Source organism: Megalopta genalis, chromosome 5 (assembly GCF_051020955.1).
Source record: "Megalopta genalis isolate 19385.01 chromosome 5, iyMegGena1_principal, whole genome shotgun sequence".
NCBI classification, from domain to species: Eukaryota; Metazoa; Arthropoda; class Insecta; order Hymenoptera; family Halictidae; genus Megalopta; species Megalopta genalis.
Window position 1 is genome coordinate 28,877,323 of NC_135017.1, and position 22,074 is coordinate 28,899,396.

At 33.7% G+C, this 22,074-nt stretch overlaps 1 protein-coding gene across 3 annotated transcripts in view; it reads right to left on the reverse strand.

Moving 5' to 3' along the window:
- LOC117222485 (uncharacterized) overlaps nucleotides 1–22,074 on the reverse strand; it is a 364,434-nt gene that overhangs the window by 120,472 nt on the left and 221,888 nt on the right. For all 3 annotated transcript variants that reach the window (XM_076522259.1, XM_076522260.1, XM_076522258.1), the window contains exons 8-9: nucleotides 19,734–20,012; nucleotides 6,287–6,609 (exon numbers count right to left, since the gene is read on the reverse strand). In XM_076522259.1, the coding sequence (XP_076378374.1) occupies nucleotides 6,287–6,609; nucleotides 19,734–20,012 (602 nt within the window). The remainder of the gene's footprint in view (nucleotides 1–6,286; nucleotides 6,610–19,733; nucleotides 20,013–22,074) is intronic.

A 22,074-nucleotide genomic window follows, 5' to 3' on the forward strand; every position in this document is an offset into this window, starting at 1 on the left:
TTATATTTACAGTTAAAATAGCTTCGAGTGCAAAGGGTTAACTGTTTGCGCTGCGGAATTTTTTCTGATAGAATACCTATCAATAGGAATAACCGTATACAGGATGGTAGAAAAGATTGGGACCGAATTTACGCTATTTGTTACTGAGATCAAACGAATGGAAAATGTTCATATAAATTCGTGTCCGAAAATGCTTCATTAAAAACATATAAGCGTTCGAAATTTATAAAAGCGTTGGCTTATAGAAATACGATAGAAACGGGAGATCAGTTTTGGGAATCTACTGAAAATGCATTTACTATTATTTCGAATGCAGATGGGAAATATTTGAAAAAGTTCGAAAATCAGGAATTAAACGAATGAAAGCTTACATTCTTGCAGTGGGTAGAATTTTCGAGCATTTCTTATAATTGCCACAATTTTGCTTCAAATATTGAGGGTCATCGATGTTTGTTGCACATTAATCCCTATTCATGTGCACCATGATGCTTCGTTATAAAAAATGGGGGTTAATGTGCGAAAATAGCGACGATCTTAAAAAATGCCCTTGAAAGAATATTCTTAACTTCGAAAATTAGACAAAATTGTCTCCTAACAAATTTATTGTATTATATTTGATTCAATTTCTATTTCTAGAAATGCCCTTGAAAGAATATTCTTAACTTTGAAAACTAGACAAAATTGTCTCCTAACAAATTTATTGTATCATATTTTATATTCAATTTCTGTTTCTAGAAACTGGCTTAGACAATTTTTATTCTGCATAAAAATCCGCAGTCTAATGATAAGAGAATATTATTTCGACTTACGTTCATATTTAATAAATTATTATCGGTAATATCCATTTCGAGTCAGACTCGAAAGACTGTCAAAGTATGGCAAATAGTTTTTGCATTCTTTATTTAATGTAAGAGAAATTTGGGTCGAATGCAACAATTTCACTTCGTGGAGTACTGTAATTTTATACTTAAATCTCGCACAACTGCGTAACGTTATTGAATCACTACCGTTTCTCGTTTTATGACGAGCAAAGAAACTAATACGCAATTAAATCGTCTTTATTGAACTTAATCGTCAAAATTTTATATATCCTATAGTTAATTTGGCAATTATTTTGAAATTCTTTTCTAAATAATTACCGGCAATTCCGTACGGCACTCTCATTTTTATATAAAATTCTTTATGTGCCTGATGTAAAAGGTTTTTGTCCGTAAAATAAGTAAATGAATTTCTCGTTTAAATCAAAATACTCGTATTTACAAAACCAAGAATTAGATTATTAATGTTGAAATTTTAGCCTCGAACAAAAATTAATCTATAGTTTACTTAGTACTAAGATACTAAGATATCGGTTTACATTTTCGTCTGTTCCGTCAGCGGGCAACGACGATGATGTAAACTGTATATAGTAGATACCGCGATACATCATCACCGGTACCATTAGATATACATCGTACCCTGACTGTTTGGGGGTCTCAGCGTCACGTATACAATGTGAAACGCGACAAATAAAACGTTTCTGATTGGTGGACAAGACGAACCCAAAAAGGGTATAAAAGAAGCGTTTTTTCTTACCGGACTCTCAGTAGAGTTTGGTCGCTCGATCGTTTTCGCCCATATACCTTCTCTCAATAAAGGAATAAAATAAAGTCCTTTTAAGCAAAGAATTAGAATCATATTCATTTTCATTCCATAATCCCAACAATTAATAAATAACTATATTTAAGTTATTGTCCGAGAGCAGAAACAATTCAGCGTACTCAGAACTGTCGCCTAAAATAAAAATCCGAAACCAGTTCCAAAGTTAATCATTGCGAAAGATTCATTCAGCGAAGATCTTCCTGACATGTAACGCAGTAAAGGCATTTTCATTTCACGAAGTACAAGTGTACATTTAGTTGCATCACAAGATTGGCGGCGAATAATTCGCATCAAACGTCGGAAGATCTTGCTTTAAAAGTGGATACTAGTCAATCGACAGTAGCGCGTCCTTCTCGAATCGGCTATATCGAAAGGATGAATTACCATAATTATTGTTGTTCTCAGGAAAAATTTGACATGTCCAACAACCTAATAGTTTGACTGCTTTGTACAGTTACCAAAAGCCTAAGGGTGAGATTACGTAGGTGCTGCGGTAAAAGTTTTAAGGTTGCAGCAGTAATCAAAGCTGCGAAACGTTTTTTTTTTTTTGTTTAGAGCGTTTATGGTGCTGCTACAGTAACAGTACAATATTTGTCGTTTAACACTTTGGCTGACGTGTGACCTATATATATGAGTGAAGGGATTATTTGGATAAATTTAGGAATCTATCTTTACATTAATATATTCACTTCACTATTGCTATTTCGCACAGATGAGTTATGAGTAGACTGCGGATATTAATCGTGATCAAAGTGACTAGAAAAAATACGAAAATGTAAACACAATAGAAAAATTTATGAACATTTTGCCATCTTTACTTTAATTTATTAAAATTATTGAAAGGAAAGATACTTTTTTATTTTATATCTGTTTATTCTGTTTTATTTTGCATAAAGATTGGCAGCCTAGTTATCAGTGCTGCTCTTAACTAATTGAACTGTGATTAATACGACAGAAAGATTCCGTTTTACCACAAATTTCAAGATACTTTAAAAATGGTGACACAATAAATATTGATCATACTGCGGATTTTATGTATTTATGACAAAAATGTGTAGATAACACAAAACAGAGGAAACATTGAAAGTATTTAAAAACACTGTGTTGTAATTAATACAATTTTTATTTTGCATAAACTCCACAGTACTGAATGAACTTGTGATAAACAAACTGCGAATTTTTATGCGAAATAAACATTGTCTAAGTTAATGATAAGGAACGTAGGTCTAATAAAAGTGTATTTCCTCTTATATCATAGTTATTTAAATAAGTTACATATAATATAAAGATATTCTCAAATTTTTCTAATATTTCCACAGTTTTGTATTTGACCTAATCATTCTTGTAAAAAATGCATAAAATCCACAGTCCAGTGACAAACGTGAAAGAAACTATTGGTTTCAGCAGTCGTTAATAAATGAATAAAAATGGAATGTTTTGACAATTTAATCAATCAAGAGGTAAGAAACCTGAATTTTCTTTCCCATAAACGGAGTATATCGAAACTGAACATTCTGCAAAAGTAATGCGCGATTGAAAACATAATTTTGTTTTTCTCAAGTTTCATTTAAACCAGTTTCAAACAACTTGATAATTGAAATATTTGGTAATGTAGATAAGCGATGAGTTACAGCACTCGCGATTTACAGAAAAGGATGTGGTAAATGATAAGAAAGGCGCCTCATTTAGGATTTTCTCTTTTAACTAAATGGGTTAACTTCAACCGATGTTGAAGTCGCTGCTGACCGCTTTAACGTCTGCAGACCGGAATCATATCAGATCAGGACACTTATCTAGGCAGGTACATGTTCAGAGAGTGCGAGTGGACGATGGAGAAGCAGCTGGTCTGAGTAGGTTATGAAAACATGTTTGGATATCAAGATTTCTTTGAGGATCTAGGCATCCGATGTTCCATAAATCCAGTTCCAGGAACTGGTGTGGACAGCGCATGCATCAATGTGGACAGAATTTGTGCAATTTGTGCAGCCATTGCCGTGCTTTAAATTGTATCGCTTAATTGAACAGACATGATGAAATAATTGCGAAGAAACAATTCCGAAAACACAATTCCGAAAACACAATTCCGAAAACACAATTCCGAAAACACAATTCCGAAAACACAATTCCGAAAAAACAATTCCGAAAACACAATTCCGAAAAAACAATTCCAAAAAAATAATTTCAAAGAAAAAGTTCTGAAGAAACAGTTACGAAGAAAATGTTTCAAAAAAACAATTTCAAAAAAACAATTCCGAAAAAACAATTCCGAAAAAACAATTCCGAAAAAACAATTCCGAAGAAACAATCTCAACTTTTATTTTAAACAATCAAATTTCAAGATCCATTCTTGTATCGTTTTTCAATTTTGAACATTGTGAAGTTTTTGAACATTGAAATGAAGTTTTTTACAATATATTCCATCGTTAGAAAAGAATGATCAATTTCTTATCACCGTTTTAATAATTATTGGCAATTAGAATGTTTCGAGCATCGTGGACCTGGATAAATTTTTCGTTCGGTGTCAATTTTTGCTTTCAACATAACAAATTCCCATATGTGTTCGTAATGCTTGAATACTTGAAACTTCATACTGATAAAATCATTGTTGCTATTGTTATCAGAATAATCTGCTCTGTAGCGTGAATTTTTATAGCAGCGTTCGTCAAACCATGTTTCGTAGAAAGTGAACAAGTGTTCCGTGAAAAATTAACAGGATTAATATCAGTTCGGACAAGTTAAAACCTGTTTGAAACCCGATACATCGCGTGTGCAAGCGATTATGAGAATTCTAATTGAGTTAACTAGGCTCTAATTCGAAACAAAACTGCAAGGAACTGTAATTAGTTGATTTCAGAGAAAAACCTACACAAGAAACTGTTCTTGTTTCATCTTCTTTTACAACGACATATTTCTTCGTCGCAGGATTATGGAAATTCAACTTTCTAATATGTCCAATAGGCAAACGATTTCGTAACTCGAGAACTCGAACACATTAAAATTAACAAGCCAGTATTTTGTTTTAAGTGCCGATTATCAATTGAAAGTAAATATTTGTTTCCTCAGCCTTTAGATTCGTGCATTGCCTTTACTATTGTACAAAATAATCAAGTCCCACCGGAACGTTTGGACTTTCGTAGTGTTTCACCGTTGGAAAATTTTTGGAAATGCAGTTTCATGGATTTATTGTGTGGTTAGCTGCGGGAGTGGAAAGAAAGTGACACGAAAAGGCCCGGTCACAGAAAGTGTTACAATAAAAGTATAAATGAGGTAGCACGCGAGTGCAGCAGCATCTCTCGAGAAAGCATAAACGTGATTGAATGACGGAAAGAAACAGTTCCGTAGGAAGACATACGAAAAGTGCTGTCAGAGATCTATTCATAAGAAGAAAACTAATTATTATGCCTCGCGTATCTGCGAAAAAGACGTCTTTCCAAGCTTGCCATATTACACCACCATGTCATAACCCGGATCCTCTGATCCTTGAAAGAGAAATCTCTGGATTGTATAATTCCACTCCTTTTGCAGGTCAAAAATTACAAACTGATAATTAGACTGCGGATTTTATGCGTTTACGACGAAAATGAGATTTAAACAGCGGACAGATCAAAAGCGTTCACAAAAACCGATGTATTAGTTCCAGGTGATTAAAATCATTAATCCCATAACAGTGTAAAAACAAGTCGATCTTCTGATGAACATTTATATGTCATCTATTGAATGTGAATGTTATTCACTTTTTCTAAATCGAAACAACATTTAACTCTTTTGTTATCAAAATCCAAGAAAAATAAATAAAGATATACAAAAATCAAAAATTGTGCATGGAAATTAATTGTACTATTATTCTACGTTCACCATAACTAGCTTTCTAGTCAATACAGGAAATTGTTCCCTTCTTTAGATACCCAGAAAGTGATTAGTGTAAATAAGAATTTGTATAAAAATTAGCAATCTAGTAATTATTAACCTTTTTGTACTCAAAGACATTTTAACTCCAGAATTTTTGCCAATTTTTCTGATCTAGAAAATTTCTATACTGTCTCGACTTTTGTTCTCTGTTTACACATACAATTGAACACTTACTACAATTTCTAACAGTATATTAAATAATCACAGATTTAGTGATATAAAAATTGTTTCAAAATTACAGCTCGATTTATTAGGAAATTAATCAAGAAATTTATTTAACAATTTATAAAAGAGTTTATATAACTTCAATAATTTAAAAAAAAACATGAAACTATCTGATTTCTGTTTCTTACAATTGATGTAACAATATTCCGCAAATATCCCCAGTCCAATTATAGCGAAATATTTATAATCAGTAGACTTCGAAAAATATCGAAGATAACTTCGAACAATCAAAATGAAGAAGAAGCATCAAGCCTGAAAATGTTGTTTAACAATCGAACTTGAAACCGAGAGAGGTACATACGTAAAGCACCCGTTCATCGGAAATAACACCGATTTTCTAGAAGTTGCATAGAGAGAGGTCACAAAACGTGCCTATTCGTCAAACAGGTAAAATACAATCTACCTAAGCGGAAGAGAAATTTGGAACCGGCAAGGAATTATTTGCTCTTTGGTACGTCAACGCGATACATTATACGCCCTCGAGATAAAGTATTCCGATAAGGTTGCTTACGTGTTGAAAGAGGCGATCTCCTCAGTCTTTCTACGACGTTTCACTGGTTCGTTGTCGGCAAGGCTGCCGTTCGATTGCTCCACGGATCCGGGATTGCCGTCGATTTGATCGCAACTATCCTCGATTGCCGTCGAATTTGTCATCGGTACGGTATCGGGTGTTGGTGGCATGACGTCCTCCTCGTCCTCGCTGATGGCGTCTTCCTCGATGTCACCTTCCTCGCCCTGATCGCCCAAATTGGACGCGTATCGTTCAATAGATCCCCGATAGTTCTCCGCGTCGTCGGACCTGGGGTCTATCGCGCACAGCTGGCATAATTCATCCTGTAACCACGAAAAACACCGTCGAGTTAGCACCGGTGTCACCTTCGTTCGCCGCCGAAACAGCAGAAATCGTTTCCACCGCGGACGAAAGCCCCCGGGGACGATCGGAATTGAAACGTCGGCCACGATATACTCTTAACCGGAATTATTAATTGATACCGATTTACCGGCTGGCAGAAGATCGACTGGTGTATCGAATAATATTTTTAGCGGATCGTATCAGATCCAGCTGATACCGGGATAAAACATCGTCGAACACGGGAGAACCGAGCGTCCGCATCTCTCAATCGCGACTGCCTGGCGGCCGACCAGCCGATCATCACGATAATTTACCGCGATAAGAAGTTAATTATCGATCGCCCCGCTAACTGGAACGCTCACGCAAAACTCTGGGATCGATGCTATTCGAGTATCGATGGCCAGAATATGCTCGCCATGGCAAATGTAATTAGGATTGACCAAAAAATCCCATTCACTGCGTCGGATACCATTTTTCTCCACTTTCTTGCGGTCTGGAGTGATGTAGCCTACATCGTTAATAATTTCAGGCAAGAAGCATTATACAGAAATTCCACGTTCGCTAGAATTGCTGTGATTATTAAATAGTTTTGTCGGGAAAATCATGTTTGATCAGGAAAAAACCGGTTGATAAGTCGTGTTTGTTGGAAGCTATCCGATATCGTTATCTGGAATATCTATCATTTTAATTCTACTTTTGTTCGGATGTTTATTGACGGCGGTCTAATAAGCACAATTGTTGGTAGACTGCGGATTTGACGGGTTTTTATAACAAAAATGGCTGAGTGACATTTAAAATAATGAAACCACCGAATGAATTTGGGAATTTAGGTGTATTATTTCGAACTCAGACAAATTATTATAGGTAGAAAGGAATTTTCATTTCGCTCATGCTCGTTGAAATCGATGATGATTTTTATTTTGCATAAAGATTTGCAGTCTAATAATAATTAGACTAATAAGTATGACGATAGCTGTATTTATAATATTTTAAGATGATCGTATTAATATGTAAATGTTGCTAATTGAACTATCGATTAGGAAAATCAATAAAGGAGTTACAAAAAAAATCATCATTTAATAAACTAAATAGATTATCCAATATCTGGTAAATCATAGAACAGGAAACTATCATGAATGGGACATTACCATTATCTCGACGATTGTGAATCTTTCGATAATAAAATTGTACTTGTTTCGTAACTATATTAGGTGCAATCACACCTAATTTGAGATACCAGTTAATACGTAACTATAGCAGACAGTTGTGCTTTATACTTGAAAGTAATGTATTTCCTGTTTTCTCGTAACGTTGTATGAAGTGTACTGTTACTTCTGCTTGAATATTTATTTACTGCATTCGATCAGGTATTTTTTCAAAAATGCTGACATACAGCATCGGATAGTCTTTTTTATCACAGTAATTAAACTAGGTAAATTTTTGACGTTTTTACCAAGTTTATGAATATTATAGGTCTGCAGTAAAATAAGTAAATAAATCATACAGCATGAATGTGTTTATTCAACTTTTAAGCTTATTAACCTTTTTGCTTATATCATTAATTTTTAAATTAAGAAATTAAGAAATTTTCATTTATTTTTTCTGTTCCTCTTAATAAAAAGGAAGAATAATTTTTTGTCACAAGTCAAAAATTTATTTATGTACACATGAACATTTATGTATGATAATTTCAGATTAGCCAATATTACTTTATCTCGTAACACCATCAACCAATTAATGAATGGGACAAACTGTACTTTTGACAAAAAATTAAAAAGTAACGCAACTAAACGTAAGGTTATGTCTCATTGACACTACGTACGTATTTTTATACTAAAAGAACTGGTCTTCAAACTAGAATTAGATAGGATGTTCAGTTTCTTCTTATCTTGTCCTAAATAAAAGTGCCCCATTCGTGGCAGTGCTCCCCCCATGTGAAAATCAGTAAAACAAACATCGGCATGTCCCAACCGTAGATACATTCATACAAATATTTACCGACACGACATCGATAAATCACATGAAATGTAATAACTAAATTGTGGATTTTATGCATTTATAACAAAAAAAAAGGTTGGTAAGATATGAAACTGCAGAGAGCTCATAAGAATTTATGAATTAATTAAATTATATATAATATATAATTATTATATATTATATAAATTATATATAATATAATTAATTAAAACAAACATCGCCATGTCCCAACCGTAGATACATTCATACAAATATTTACCGACACGACATCGACAAATCACATGAAATGTAATAACTAAATTGTGGATTTTATGCATTTATAACAAAAAAAGAAAAAAGTTGGTGAAATATGAAACTGCAGAGCTCTTATAAGAATTTATGAATTAATTAAATTATATATAATATATAATTATTATATATTATATAAATTATATATAATATAATTAATTAAAACAAACATCGCCATGTCCCAACCGTAGATACATTCATACAAATATTTACCGACACGACATCGACAAATCACATGAAATGTAATAACTAAATTGTGGATTTTATGCATTTATAACAAAAAAAGAAAAAAGTTGGTGAAATATGAAACTGCAGAGAGCTTATAAGAATTTACGAATCAAGCTCATCTACATATTATTAACAACCAACTGACATTATTAAGCAGAGAACGAAATTTCTATTATTTCTAAATCTAAGAAGAGAGTTCTTATTTTGCACAAATATCCGCTGTTTAGCAATAACTTTCAGTCTCGCGGACGAGGAACTGGTTCTTCGCGTCGCGGGGAAAAAAAGATGTTCGAGAGAAAAAAAACCTCGCTTCTCCCTCGCGCGTAGGGTGCGACACGGGGATTCCTCGTGGAACGGAAAAACAGGCACGTTCCTCGGCATCGCGTACGTGTAATTACGCGTCAATTTGAATTTTTATTTTATTTCGCCCGATGAATATTTGAGAAGGTAAAAGGCCTCGGCGCGTACTTTCTCCAGGCGAGTTCTCATTCCGCTCGAGCAGAGCAACAAGCGCGCGTCGGCGAGAAAGATTTTTCGAGCTTCCCCCGATAAAAAGGACGAGAAAAAGGAACGAGGGAGTACCGTTTCTTCGTGCCATTCACGTCGCTCCTCTCGACACTCGTCGCTCGATAACGACTCGAACGACCGTACAATCGATTTTCTTCGCACAAAGGTGAAACTTCATGGCGGGATAAGGGCGTGCATGCGTGCGTGCGTGCCCGCCATACAATGTCACCGATTTACACACAACATTATTGTCGCCGTCTTGACAATAATTCGCCAATAATATCATCTTCCTCGGCGCTTTCTTGTCCCCTGGCCGTTTTTTACGGAATTTTGTGGCCGACTGCTAACCGGTGAAACTAAACTGTAATCTGTATTCTCCGCCTCATCTTCCATCGCGACTTTCCATTTTCTTATTTATTCAACAAATTACAGTCCATTCCGGCAGCTGGTCTCTCGAACCCATCAATTTAACAGTATTAATAGCATGTTAGTTGCTCATACCGAGATTAGGTAAATATACGTGTTCACGGTGATCTTCGTACGCTCATGGCAAATGCAGATTCGCGAAATACAGGAAAGCTTGTTGATTACTGTAAGTTGTTAATGAGCTGGTTGAATAACAAATATGTAATAATATATCATCATCGTTAGACTTTTTTAATGCCGAGCCTACATTTTTATTCTTTTTCGTAATCATATTTATGAGAATAATTAAACTGCGAATCCTGTGCTTTTCTCGTACAAGGACTAAATCAGACGAGAGACAACAAAAACGGTTGAATAATTGCAGAATATTGAATTACAGTCACCTTATTAAAATTATTAGGAAGCAAATGTCGATATAGCTACTGCACCTTGCAATTAATGAAGACAATTTCTATTTCCTAATATATATAATATATAATATATAATATATAATATAATATAATATAATATAATATAATACAATATAATATAATATAATATAATCCCCACAGTCTAGTTATTAATTTTAACAAAACGATTCGTCTAGTCAGTAAAGAATTTGTTCGTTGAATTTCATTTTTAGAAACGAAGTTATTAAAATAGCAGATTACATCTAGATCTAGTAATTAATTTCTATGGTAAGCTTTATTAAGTCAATTGATTATTTTTCAGTTAATTTTCGTATTTCTAACATTGCGACGACATTTTAGAATCGTCAAAGGATCGGGAAAATATTTCCACGTTTCGTGCATGAAAGATTTGCTTAAACATTGCACGAAAGATTTACAGATTAATATAAATGCGAGAAATAGTTATACAAGCGAGCAAAATGCTTGCTCTCGAGATTTAGTCTTCCCATCGTGAACGCGCCATAAATAATTAATGAAAACCGGGCCGGACTCGCGTGCAGCAGCTTTTCGATCATAATTGGTTCTACAAAGGCGCTCGTGATTAAAAAGTTGGCGGGAAATTCAATATGGAAGTTCCACCAACAAAGAAGCGTATCATTTGAAATTGAAATCGACAACGATTAATGTCGACAACGTACATCACCGTCGATATATCTGTGGAACTGCAGGTGCTAATTAAAAGCTCGTTCGAGTATAAAATAAGCACGTAACCGGTGAAAGAGGACTAATTAAAACGGAGTGAATCAAGCCCATTTGAAATACGGATTAAATCTAGTTGTTTGAAGAGATCGAGAAACACGCGCGTTTACAATACATAACCGTTATCACTCCGGATATCTGTGTCCGAGAGACCGAAGTTAAGTCCCTCGACACTAATACGACGCCGTTTACATATATCACTGTTAAATGTTGCTGCTGCCGAGGCTAATTGAAACGTGGATTTCCAGAAACGACGAATTAAACTGGCATGACCGTAAATCAATTTCATAGAGCAACAAAGAGACGGAACGAAAGGAACACCGTTTGAATTCCACTCGACGCGCCGTAATAATATTGTCATTGCCCGCGAACGATAGATCATTCGCACGCGGGTAACACGTGTGACGAATAACGCTATACAATTTTCACGATCAACGTGCTGCTGTACATTGCCTACCGGATGTCAGCGGACGCCGGTTTCTTCTGACGAAAAGCTGAACTCTGATATTGGTATACACCGCTGTGCATAATTGAAGACTGAAAGTAATTTTTACATTTCTAGTGATGTTTCACCCTTAAATGCATATTGTTGCCAATTGTCTACATTACAGTTCCACTTAATTTTATTCAAAAACGAACACACGTTGGTAACAATAGACAATAGACCATGTGTGAAATAAAAGACTTGACATTACTTTTGGCGAGTAAGTTATGTGTTTTTTCACATTTGAATGTGGTGGGTGATAACCTTCAATGTGTTACTTGGAGATATTTTCTTTTTTCGAGTTTCCTATAAAGGAGTGATTTATCTAATTGCTTTGTGTCACAACAAATATCGCAATTGCTTTGCTGCATTTCATTTATAAATAATGTGAAAATTCCTGTACTAATAGATAATATAAATACATGACCATTTGTTTATGTCTACAATAATTTTAGTAATAAACGCATATTGTTGCCGAAAGTCTACATACAACTTTTTTTCAAAATAAATACTCAATATTATTACCTAGATTTTATTTATTTTTTACGTAACCTATGACTACATTCCTACAAAAAACGATTTTTTAAAATTCAATACAAAAAATCATGCATTTAAGGGTTAAGCAAAATCTTAGCAAAACATCATATCTGTAAATTTTATATTGGAATTGATAGATAATGCGAAAAGAGTTTAAAAAAAAGCGTGAGTGTATTATTCTTAATTCATCGAAATTAGTACAGAAAAGAACAACTTACCATTTAATTTTTATTTCTTGCAGATTTTTATGCATTTATGACAAAATCTGACTAATCGAAATTCAAATTGGAAGACTAATAAGAATTTAGAAACGTCAATGCATTATTTTTAAACTATTACGATTGTTACAGAAAAGAATAACTTACTGTTTAATAACTATTTTTTGCAATTGACGCAGACAATGCATACAAATTTGCGGTCTAATAATGGTTCAGTAAAGATATTCGATAAAATTCTGTGAATCTATAAATTTACAGTGATGTGCATAATTACATATTTCTATTTTATATCATTTCTAAAATAGAAATATACATATGAATTTTGTTACGTTTCTATTTATATATTTATAACGATAGAAAAATTGAGTCTATAATTGTATGAGGAGAATAATGAAACATTGCACCAAAAAAAGAAAAAAATAACACTGAAAGTAACTGCTTTTTGAACCTAGTTAAGAGTTTCCAGGACGAATGTAAGAAACAGAAATTAAATAAAAATAAATTGTTTCTATTAATAACTTCGATAAGTTCAAGACACTGTAAAAGTATTAATAAATTCTTCACTGTAACAGTATTATTAAATTCTTCTCATGTGTCTTCATAATGTTATATTTCAGCTACTCATTTCTGCCATAAATGCATAAAATTCGCAGTGCATTATGAGAGAATATCGACACTAAGATAGGATTTAATCTAGCCAACTTTTTGTAAGCTTATTGTTGAAATTGTAAGCCATCGAAGATATTTACCGCACTCCAAAAGGAACCTAGAATTATAGTACACGAGGAGAACGTACGAAGATTCCTCAGATCTGAAATCTATCATGGTCGGATAGTCAGGAAAAGCTATACATTAATGCGGAGAATAGAAAGATGAATCTTCAATCTACAAAAGGCTGTGCATTGCAGAAAAGTGAGAGGTGAGATACTGTTATTTTCGCAGATGGGAGTAAATTTAGCATTTATGACAGTAAATAAAAAAAAAATCTCAACTGAATTACAAACATTTGGTGAACTTATGCTTGTAAACTGGATTAAGTAGTCATTCTAAAATATTTCCGAAAATTTTATATTTTTCAATAATTGTACAAAATTGTACGTTTACTAAATAAAGTATATGGATATAATTCACTACATCCAAGATACTCTAAAATAATAGAAAAATTTATATGCAATTAAAATATGAAAATAATATATAAATATATAAATATAATATAATATATATAATATATAATATATAATACATAATATATAATATATGATATATAAAATATATAATATATAAAATATAAAATATTTATATGCAATAAAAATTATATCCAATTTGGGGCAATCAATACTTCAAATAGAAATTGTCAATTTAGTTATTCCAAAATCGCTTCTTATCAGAGTACTCCTTTGAAAATAAAAATAAAAAGAATTATAAAAATTGCTGTATCCCACATGAAACACCAATTATGAAGATGTAATAATAACTTTTCGAAGTAGTATCCTCTGGATCCTTTCCATTTCTCAAAATTCAAGCAATCTATAACAACCATCGACTTCAATCTTTTCGAACACCGTGTGTACATTATTCCAAGAACTATTGACATAAGCAAGAAACCTGAAGCTTCCTCTCTATAGTCGCTAAGGCGAACCGAAACACCAGCTCTACGCAAGTGTGCAATATATTTGAGGCGCACAGGTCGTTCAGACGGTCACTTTTATTCGTGGAAAGAAACAATGGCCGCTAATAAGGTTCAAGACCCTTTCCATATTCAGGTACTCGTTCCTGAGCTCGCATCCGCACGGTTGGGCGATTTTTCGGATGATCTATATTGAGCAAAGTTGGACATTGTTCGAATAAAATTTTATTCGAATAAATTCTACGAATAAAATTTAATTCGAAAACTAAATCAAAATTGTGAAGAAACGATTTTTCTTTACATTATCTCGAAATAATATTCGAAATATTTATTGAAATAATGTAAAGAAGAGAGAGTCGAAATTTCTTTTTTGTTCAACAAATTTCGAACACAATTTTATTGGAATAAAATTTGATTCCAAGGATTTATTCGAAATATTGTACGAATAAAATATGATACGAATAAAATTTTATTCGACGAGTTTATTCGAATAATAACCAACTCTGATATTGAAGAACGACTTTTCGATTCTGGAAAAAAAAATCACGAAAAGCGAAAAACACAGAGACTGCGTAAATATTATAATTAGTACGTTAAAAATACGAGATTCTTCAGTACAAATATAATTAATTATCGTACTTGAAACTACGAAGTCTCATACACTTTGTAGGTACATTATGTCTGTAAATGTTCTATTATCTTAATATAGACGATCTGCAATCTAACTTCTATAATAATCTGTTCCACAACTTTGGTAATTATTCTTTACAGGAATGCTATATATCGTATTGGCAATTATTCAGTCGAACAAATTTTCTTCCACGAATATTGTCTCACACATGCAATAATTGGGAACTAGCGCCGACATTAACACACAAACGCAAAAAAGGTGACAGTTTCTGGGTCAGGCTCGTTAATGTATATTACGACAAAAAAAAATCATAACCTGGTAAAAAAAAAAAGAAGAAAAAGGAGACGATCGCACGTCGTATGAAATGATTAATGGGAGCTCTCTATAATTTAATGAATTATCACTTCGAGTTGTCCGCATTTTCCTGTGCGTTTTTTTGCCGATAAATTGACTCGTTGCATCATTTAGAATTGAAAGCTAATTATTTCACAGGATATCAGCTATTTTTACTTACACTTTTATGTATCGTTTCACGTTAATAAGAATACCAATTACACGTTCGCGAAGCAAGTACAGTTACTTTAATTCGGGACCTTAAGAGCATAAGAGTGATTCGAATAGAAAATTGGCGTAAAAACTTCGACTACCGCCGTTGAAATGTACAATCGTTATAAGGATAACAGAAATCGCGTATATCTTGGCATAAATATCACCGGATTACGTATCTGAATGTTTCAATTGATATTTAATCCGAAGTTATTATGTACGCTTGTCTAATAATGAAAATTTTAGCGAACGAATGCCTGCGTATATTCTGATAAGAAACGACGTTGATCGTAAGATGTGTTGACAGCGAAACCCATTTTTCAACTACGAAACAGAAAGTGCATGAGAGAAAGTGAAGTTATGAAGAATTTAACGCGAGCACGGCTACTTTCCTAGGCCTAAACATTAAAATCGATCGTTTAGAAGGATGAAAAAAAAACGAATAAATTTTAAATAAATAGGATAATTTATGACGATTTTTTATTTCAAAGAAATTTGATTTTTTTATTAGTATACCGAATTATTTAAAATATTCATTATTTATTAAATAATATATATATATTTATATATATTTATTTTATTATTTATTTATATATTTATTTATTTTATTATTATATATATTTTCAAAATATATACTTTGTCAAGTTCACCAACTAAAATAACGATTTATCTCAAACATAGTTTAATATAGGGGGTAAAATAAAATAGAAGAAATAAATAATTGTAAAAATTAATCGGGTTGTTGTATAGGGATATTCAATTAATTATCCCCCAAGACATTATGATGCAATGAATAATAACGATCAATATTCAATAGGCATGTCGATTTAATCAATAAAATTTATTTGATGAAAATTTATTGAAATTTAATGACTGTATAAATACTAAAATGAGAATTGACATAAATAAGGCAATTATTTCCCTAAATTCATTTCGAATCACTGGTAAATTCGTGTAAGCGGATAAAAAATATCTTTCGTGCTCAATGTATTGAATTTCCTATAATTATATGATCGGGATTTGACAAAATATTGTGATATTTTATAATAATAATAAATATTAGTTAGGAATTAAAAAACACTTCTAGCCTCGCGTTCAAAGCAATAAATTTACATAGTAAAGTTAATTATTTAAACTTAAATAATTTAATATTATAATTATATAATTATAATTAATAATTATTATATAATTTAATTAATAATAATTACATAATTTAATTTAAATTTAAATAATTATTAACTTGACATAGTCAAGCTAAACGACCGTTTGTGATTTCCGTTGTACAGTTTACGTTGTTACACAGTCTGGTCGTAAAATTGTAAAACTACCCGGTGCGTAACCGAGCGATACATTTCGAACGCGGCCAATAAATATTTTAAACACCTTCGAAAAAGAAAGAAGAACTTCAAACATTCCGGGGTATTATGTTTCACTGTGGCGGGGCCAGTGTTATGGTTTCCATTCCAAAAAGAAACCGATCAAGTAACGAACCGACGGTAACGCGATCGAGTGTTCCGAATTTTGATCGATAGATCGATCGTCCACACGTGGACGCAACGCGTGCACCAAGTATGCGCGACACTTCCTGCGAGCTCAAAATGAAACAATAGCAGCCAGCCAATAAGGATCAACTTCCACTGTCAGATGTCCATCTTAGCGATCGTCTGACCGTAAGCCTATCGAACTTGTTAACGGTAGTTGCACATTTTCTTAATTTTCGATCTTCATTATTTTCAGCCAGAAAAAATTTACTTCAAATCATTTGACACTTTTAAACGTTCATAACTAGACCGCGGATTTGATGGATTTATAACAAAAATGAACGGATGAAATACAAAGCTGTTGAGCCAATAAACAAATTTGAGAACGTTGTTACACTATTTTCGACTTATTCAAGCTACTAATATATTTATTACGATAAACGTGTGCACCTAATTTTAATTTCGTACAAATGACTTAGACAATTTTTATTTTACATAAAAATCGGTATTAATAATCGATTTTCGATAACACGTTTGTGTAAACGTTCTATCGTGATTTTAGTAATGATTTGTCGATTTTCGAAAAAATTGTACCGAAATTTGAAACTTTCAATTCATAAAAATTGACCGATACACAACATTAAAATTAACAGAAACCGTGATACTACAAATATTTCAATTAAGAAAAGTAGCGAACGTTTTCAAAATCATTTTAATTTCGTACAAGTGACTTAGACAATTTTTATTTTACATAAAAATCCGTATTAATAATCGATTTTCGATAATACGTTTGTGTAAACGTTCTATCGTGATTTTAGTAATGATTTGTCGATTTTCGAGAAAATTGTACCGAAATTTAAAACTTTCAATTCATAAAAATTGACCGATACACAACATTCAAATTAACAGAAACCGTGATACTACAAATATTTCAATTAAGAAAAATAGCGAACGTTTTCAAAATCATTTTAATTCCGTACAAGTGACTTAGACAATTTTTATTTCACATAAAAATCGGTATTAATAATCGATTTTCGATAACACGTTTGTGTAAACGTTCTATCGTGATTTTAGTAATGACTTGTCGATTTTCGAGAAAATTGTATCGAAATTTGAAACTCTCAATTCATAAAAATTGACTGATACACAACATTCAAATTAACAGAAACCGTGATACTACAAATATTTCAATTAAGAAAAATAGCGAACGTTTTCAAAATCATAATTGCACTGTTTAAATGTGAAATTGTAAAACTCATTTCCAAAATTACAGTAAAGTTTCTGGACGAAAACGAGTGTATGTTCAATGACACAAACATAAATAAAAATGTCGCAGCACATTTTGTAAAACCACTTTTGCAAAACTTTTTCACCGTCACTGAAATATTTAGAAGACTGCACTACCCTAACGCCACGTTATTTTTAATCATAATAAACGCAGTATAACGGCAACTTTTACTTTTCACAGCAATTAAGTACCGTTTCGTCGACACAATTAAATTTCAACGAAACGTTTACCTTCTGAAGGAACCGTTTATGGAATAATTAAAAGCCAACCGCGCAAGTTCCGCACTGAAAATCGAAAACGAAAATTGAAATTCCAAAATGACTCTACAAGAACTCTGTTTATAATGTTACAAGTTCACTCTCGACAAACCAGACGTAGAAAGGACGAATTCGTTGTGCCTCGCACTACGCGAACAGTAATTCGATTCGTTCAATTAAAAAGCATTTAACAGATAAAATATGACATCTGCTGCTTCGAATCGATGCAACCGATTAGATTTCCCACTGGTGAATAATATTCTAACGCGATCGCACAAATTTTCCTGCCACAGTTCATTGTTTGCACGTTCATTGGCACTCGTAGTCGGCAGCACCGCGTTAATCGTTCGGTAAATTCAAAACAATACTAAACATCCAAACGTCCAAAGCACCGAACCTGTCCATCTTCAGTCTCACCCAGGAAATACAAACGATAAATACCGATCTATCTCGTCACCACGGATCCTTCGGATCCCACCAAACCACAAAGGAGACCACCCCGACAGATCTCCGACAAAAACAAAGAAACCGGAGGGCCCCGAACACACCGGATGTGTAAATGTTCCACAAATTCCTATCGAGCACTTATAAATCCGTATTACGAAGTTGCGAGGAGACTTCAAGAAAAAAACCAGTCACTTTGGCCGCGCCGAAAAAATTCGACCGTGACGAGAGGCTCACAAGAACACCATTGTTCCGAAGTGTTTCGGAAACGCGGCGCCGGTTCCACGGCCGCGTCACAACACACTCTTTGGAATCGGAGAGGCAACGAAGAATAGGAGAAGGATAAATGGAATTTAATCGGATTTAACTCCCTAGGCGACTAGCCAAGGCAGCCAAGTCTTCCCTAACGCGCTCATGTTGTTCAATAATATTTATTATTCAAAATTTAATCGCGTCCTAATCAAATATCTTCTACGTTAATTTACCTATTTATTCGCATATCATGTGTTATTAGGAAAATAATTTCGTCCTTCCGCGAGAAATACGATTCTTTGATAGTTCGAGTTAAATATTTAACTACTTTTTCACACTTTTCTGGTAATTTTGAAATCTTGTGCCAGTAAAAGTTTCCATTTGACAAAATACCGAATCAAAGTGTTCCTCTAACAGCCTTGCGAAGCGAAATTTTTTCGGAAAATGACGAACAAACCCGATATTAACGCGTAGCGCGACACTAATTTGTCACCAGTTTTTATAATTCACTCGTAGCTGTGCACACACGGTCAATTCCACAAGGACGAATTTGAACTTTCTAATCCCAGTTTCGTTAACCGAATCACTTATAAATTTCGTGAGGATATTTCTGGATCTCCGGCACTTTTCACGGTAAAACGAGACGCGGATCGGTTTAAATAACTGTCGAACGATGGGCGATTTTTCGAGGAGATTCGTGTATTTCGCGGTTCACTTAACGAGTTGATCGGATTTAAACGGTTTCGTGTCACTGTGGTATACGCACCTCGAAGTAAGATCCTTCGCCGATGGATCGATTCTCCGAAGACGCATCTGTGTCGGATAGATCCGCTCTGGCTGTGGCTGGATCCTCCGAGTACCGTGATCTCGTGGCTCTCTGGCGTTTCGAGCGTTCGGAGCGTTCGGAGCGTTCGGAGCGCGTCGAGCGAGCCGACTGACCCGGGGATTCCCTTCCAGAACTCCGCGAGTGTCTGCGGCTGAGTCGTGGCTGCTTCGTGACTGGCTCCTCGTCGCTGTCGCTACTGCACCGGTAAGACACTACGTTCTGAAACACCGAATCGCCGAATCACTTTATCTGATAATCCTTTCCACGCCAGTCGGTCAGCGGCGTAAGACCCGCCGACAAAGTCGAATAGGTGAATCGGCCGAGCCGCGTCGATTCGAACAATGATCTCTTTCACAGGAAGATGATTCGGGCATGGCTACGATTTTTCTTGGATCCGCGGATTCACGTTTCTACCGTTCGCGCACGAACCTGCGGAGTCGTTCAGCCGCGCGGGCTTTTGTGTTCATTCGTTCACTGTACGAATTCTCCGATAGTATTCGCGGATGCGAATGCGATGATAGCATTCTCATTTTCGTTGTGTTACAAAATTACATGAATGCTCTAGAACTTTCGAATTTATAAGCCGCGCGTTCGATTCTATGGAGTGTTTATTTTTTGAAATTATTATGCACCTTAATGTTCTCCGCGCTCGGGCAAAATTTGGAAAACGCGATGCACTATAATATCACGACAATAAAACGTTTAAATATGAGTAATAATAACATTGAAATTATAAGGAACATTGTCATGGATTCAATTCTACATAGCGCTTATTTTTTGGAATTATTATGCACTTTAATGTAACGGCTAATTAGTTGAAACGAGTATTTTCGTTTTATTTGGTCTTTTCTTTGTACATGAAAAATACAACTGTCAAAGTGTGATATTCTCCGCACTCGGGCAAAATTTGGAAAACGCAATGCACTATAATATCACGACAACGAAACGTTTACATATAAACAATAATAACATTTAAATTATAAGGAACATTGTCGTGGATTCAATTCTACATAGCGTTTATTTTTTGAAATTATTATGAACTTTAGTTCGATTTGTATCTATGTGGATGCTACGGCATTCATTGTACACAACTGGACTGCCGATTTTATGCATTTATGACAAAATCGGGTAGTTACAATTTAAAATAGGATAAAAAGTAAATGCATTTTAGAAGGTCCATGTATTATTATTGGTCTGTTAAGATGATTGAAGGACGAATGAAATTGCTTGTAATTGATGCAGACAATTTTTATTTTGCATAAAAACTCGCAGTTTATGTATAACTTATTAAGATGCACTCGGACAAAATTTGGAAATCACAATTAGTTCAAGAACAAATCACCAGTCTATTTTTGCAGTTTGTTAAAATTTTTACTGGCCGCAAACGTGTTAACGGGCTAATATGCTTCGTTTAAAATAGTTACTTATTTTTGTATTAAATAAAATGCCAGTTGAAATAGTTCATTGATTTGACAAAATATATAATAAAAGCTTAAAAAATAAATTTTACAATATGAACCTGATATACCTCATCGAAATAAATATTTTCTTTGTTGTCCATGAAATGAAACACTTTAATATTATTTCCATGAAATTTGGCAGACCAAGCAATTGTGTTTGTATTCGACATACGTGCACTGTTAAAAACAAACGCACGTTAAATATTCCAATAATATTCGTTAATTAAAAGAAAAATAAGAAGCTTATTTTTTAAAATAATGCGTTTGTGCATTTTCTATTGGTTTATTTTCTCCCATAAGTATTAATCGTAAGAAATAATTAATAACAATGTAGACACATGAAATGCTACTTCAAATAATTATTTTCAGTACATCTTAAGAAAATACTATTTTAATTAATAACTTGCTTTATATAAGAACTAGTTTTAATACATAGTATATAAGATATAGTATGTTACACTATAGCATGTAGCAATGTTTGGACTTTTACAAAAGGAAGTCATATGAAATATCTACAGAGTAACTCTATATTAAGCCACTTTCAGAAAGACTGTTTATTTCGATCGGAATCGAGATAATAATAGCGATATACCCGTAAACTTTTGTCAGAGAACAAGACAGTTTACATTCTCGTGTTAAATATAGTATGAAACTGTTCGCAACACGTTGTCATATTTTATCGAAGTTCGACGCGAGGCCGGCGAAGAGTTTTCATCGCGTGAAAGAAAACAGAACGTAAATTTTTGTCGAGGCCACTGAAAACGCGTGTCTGAAGCTGAAAAGATGAAGGAAGCAGAGTTTTGCACGATATCGTAGAAAGA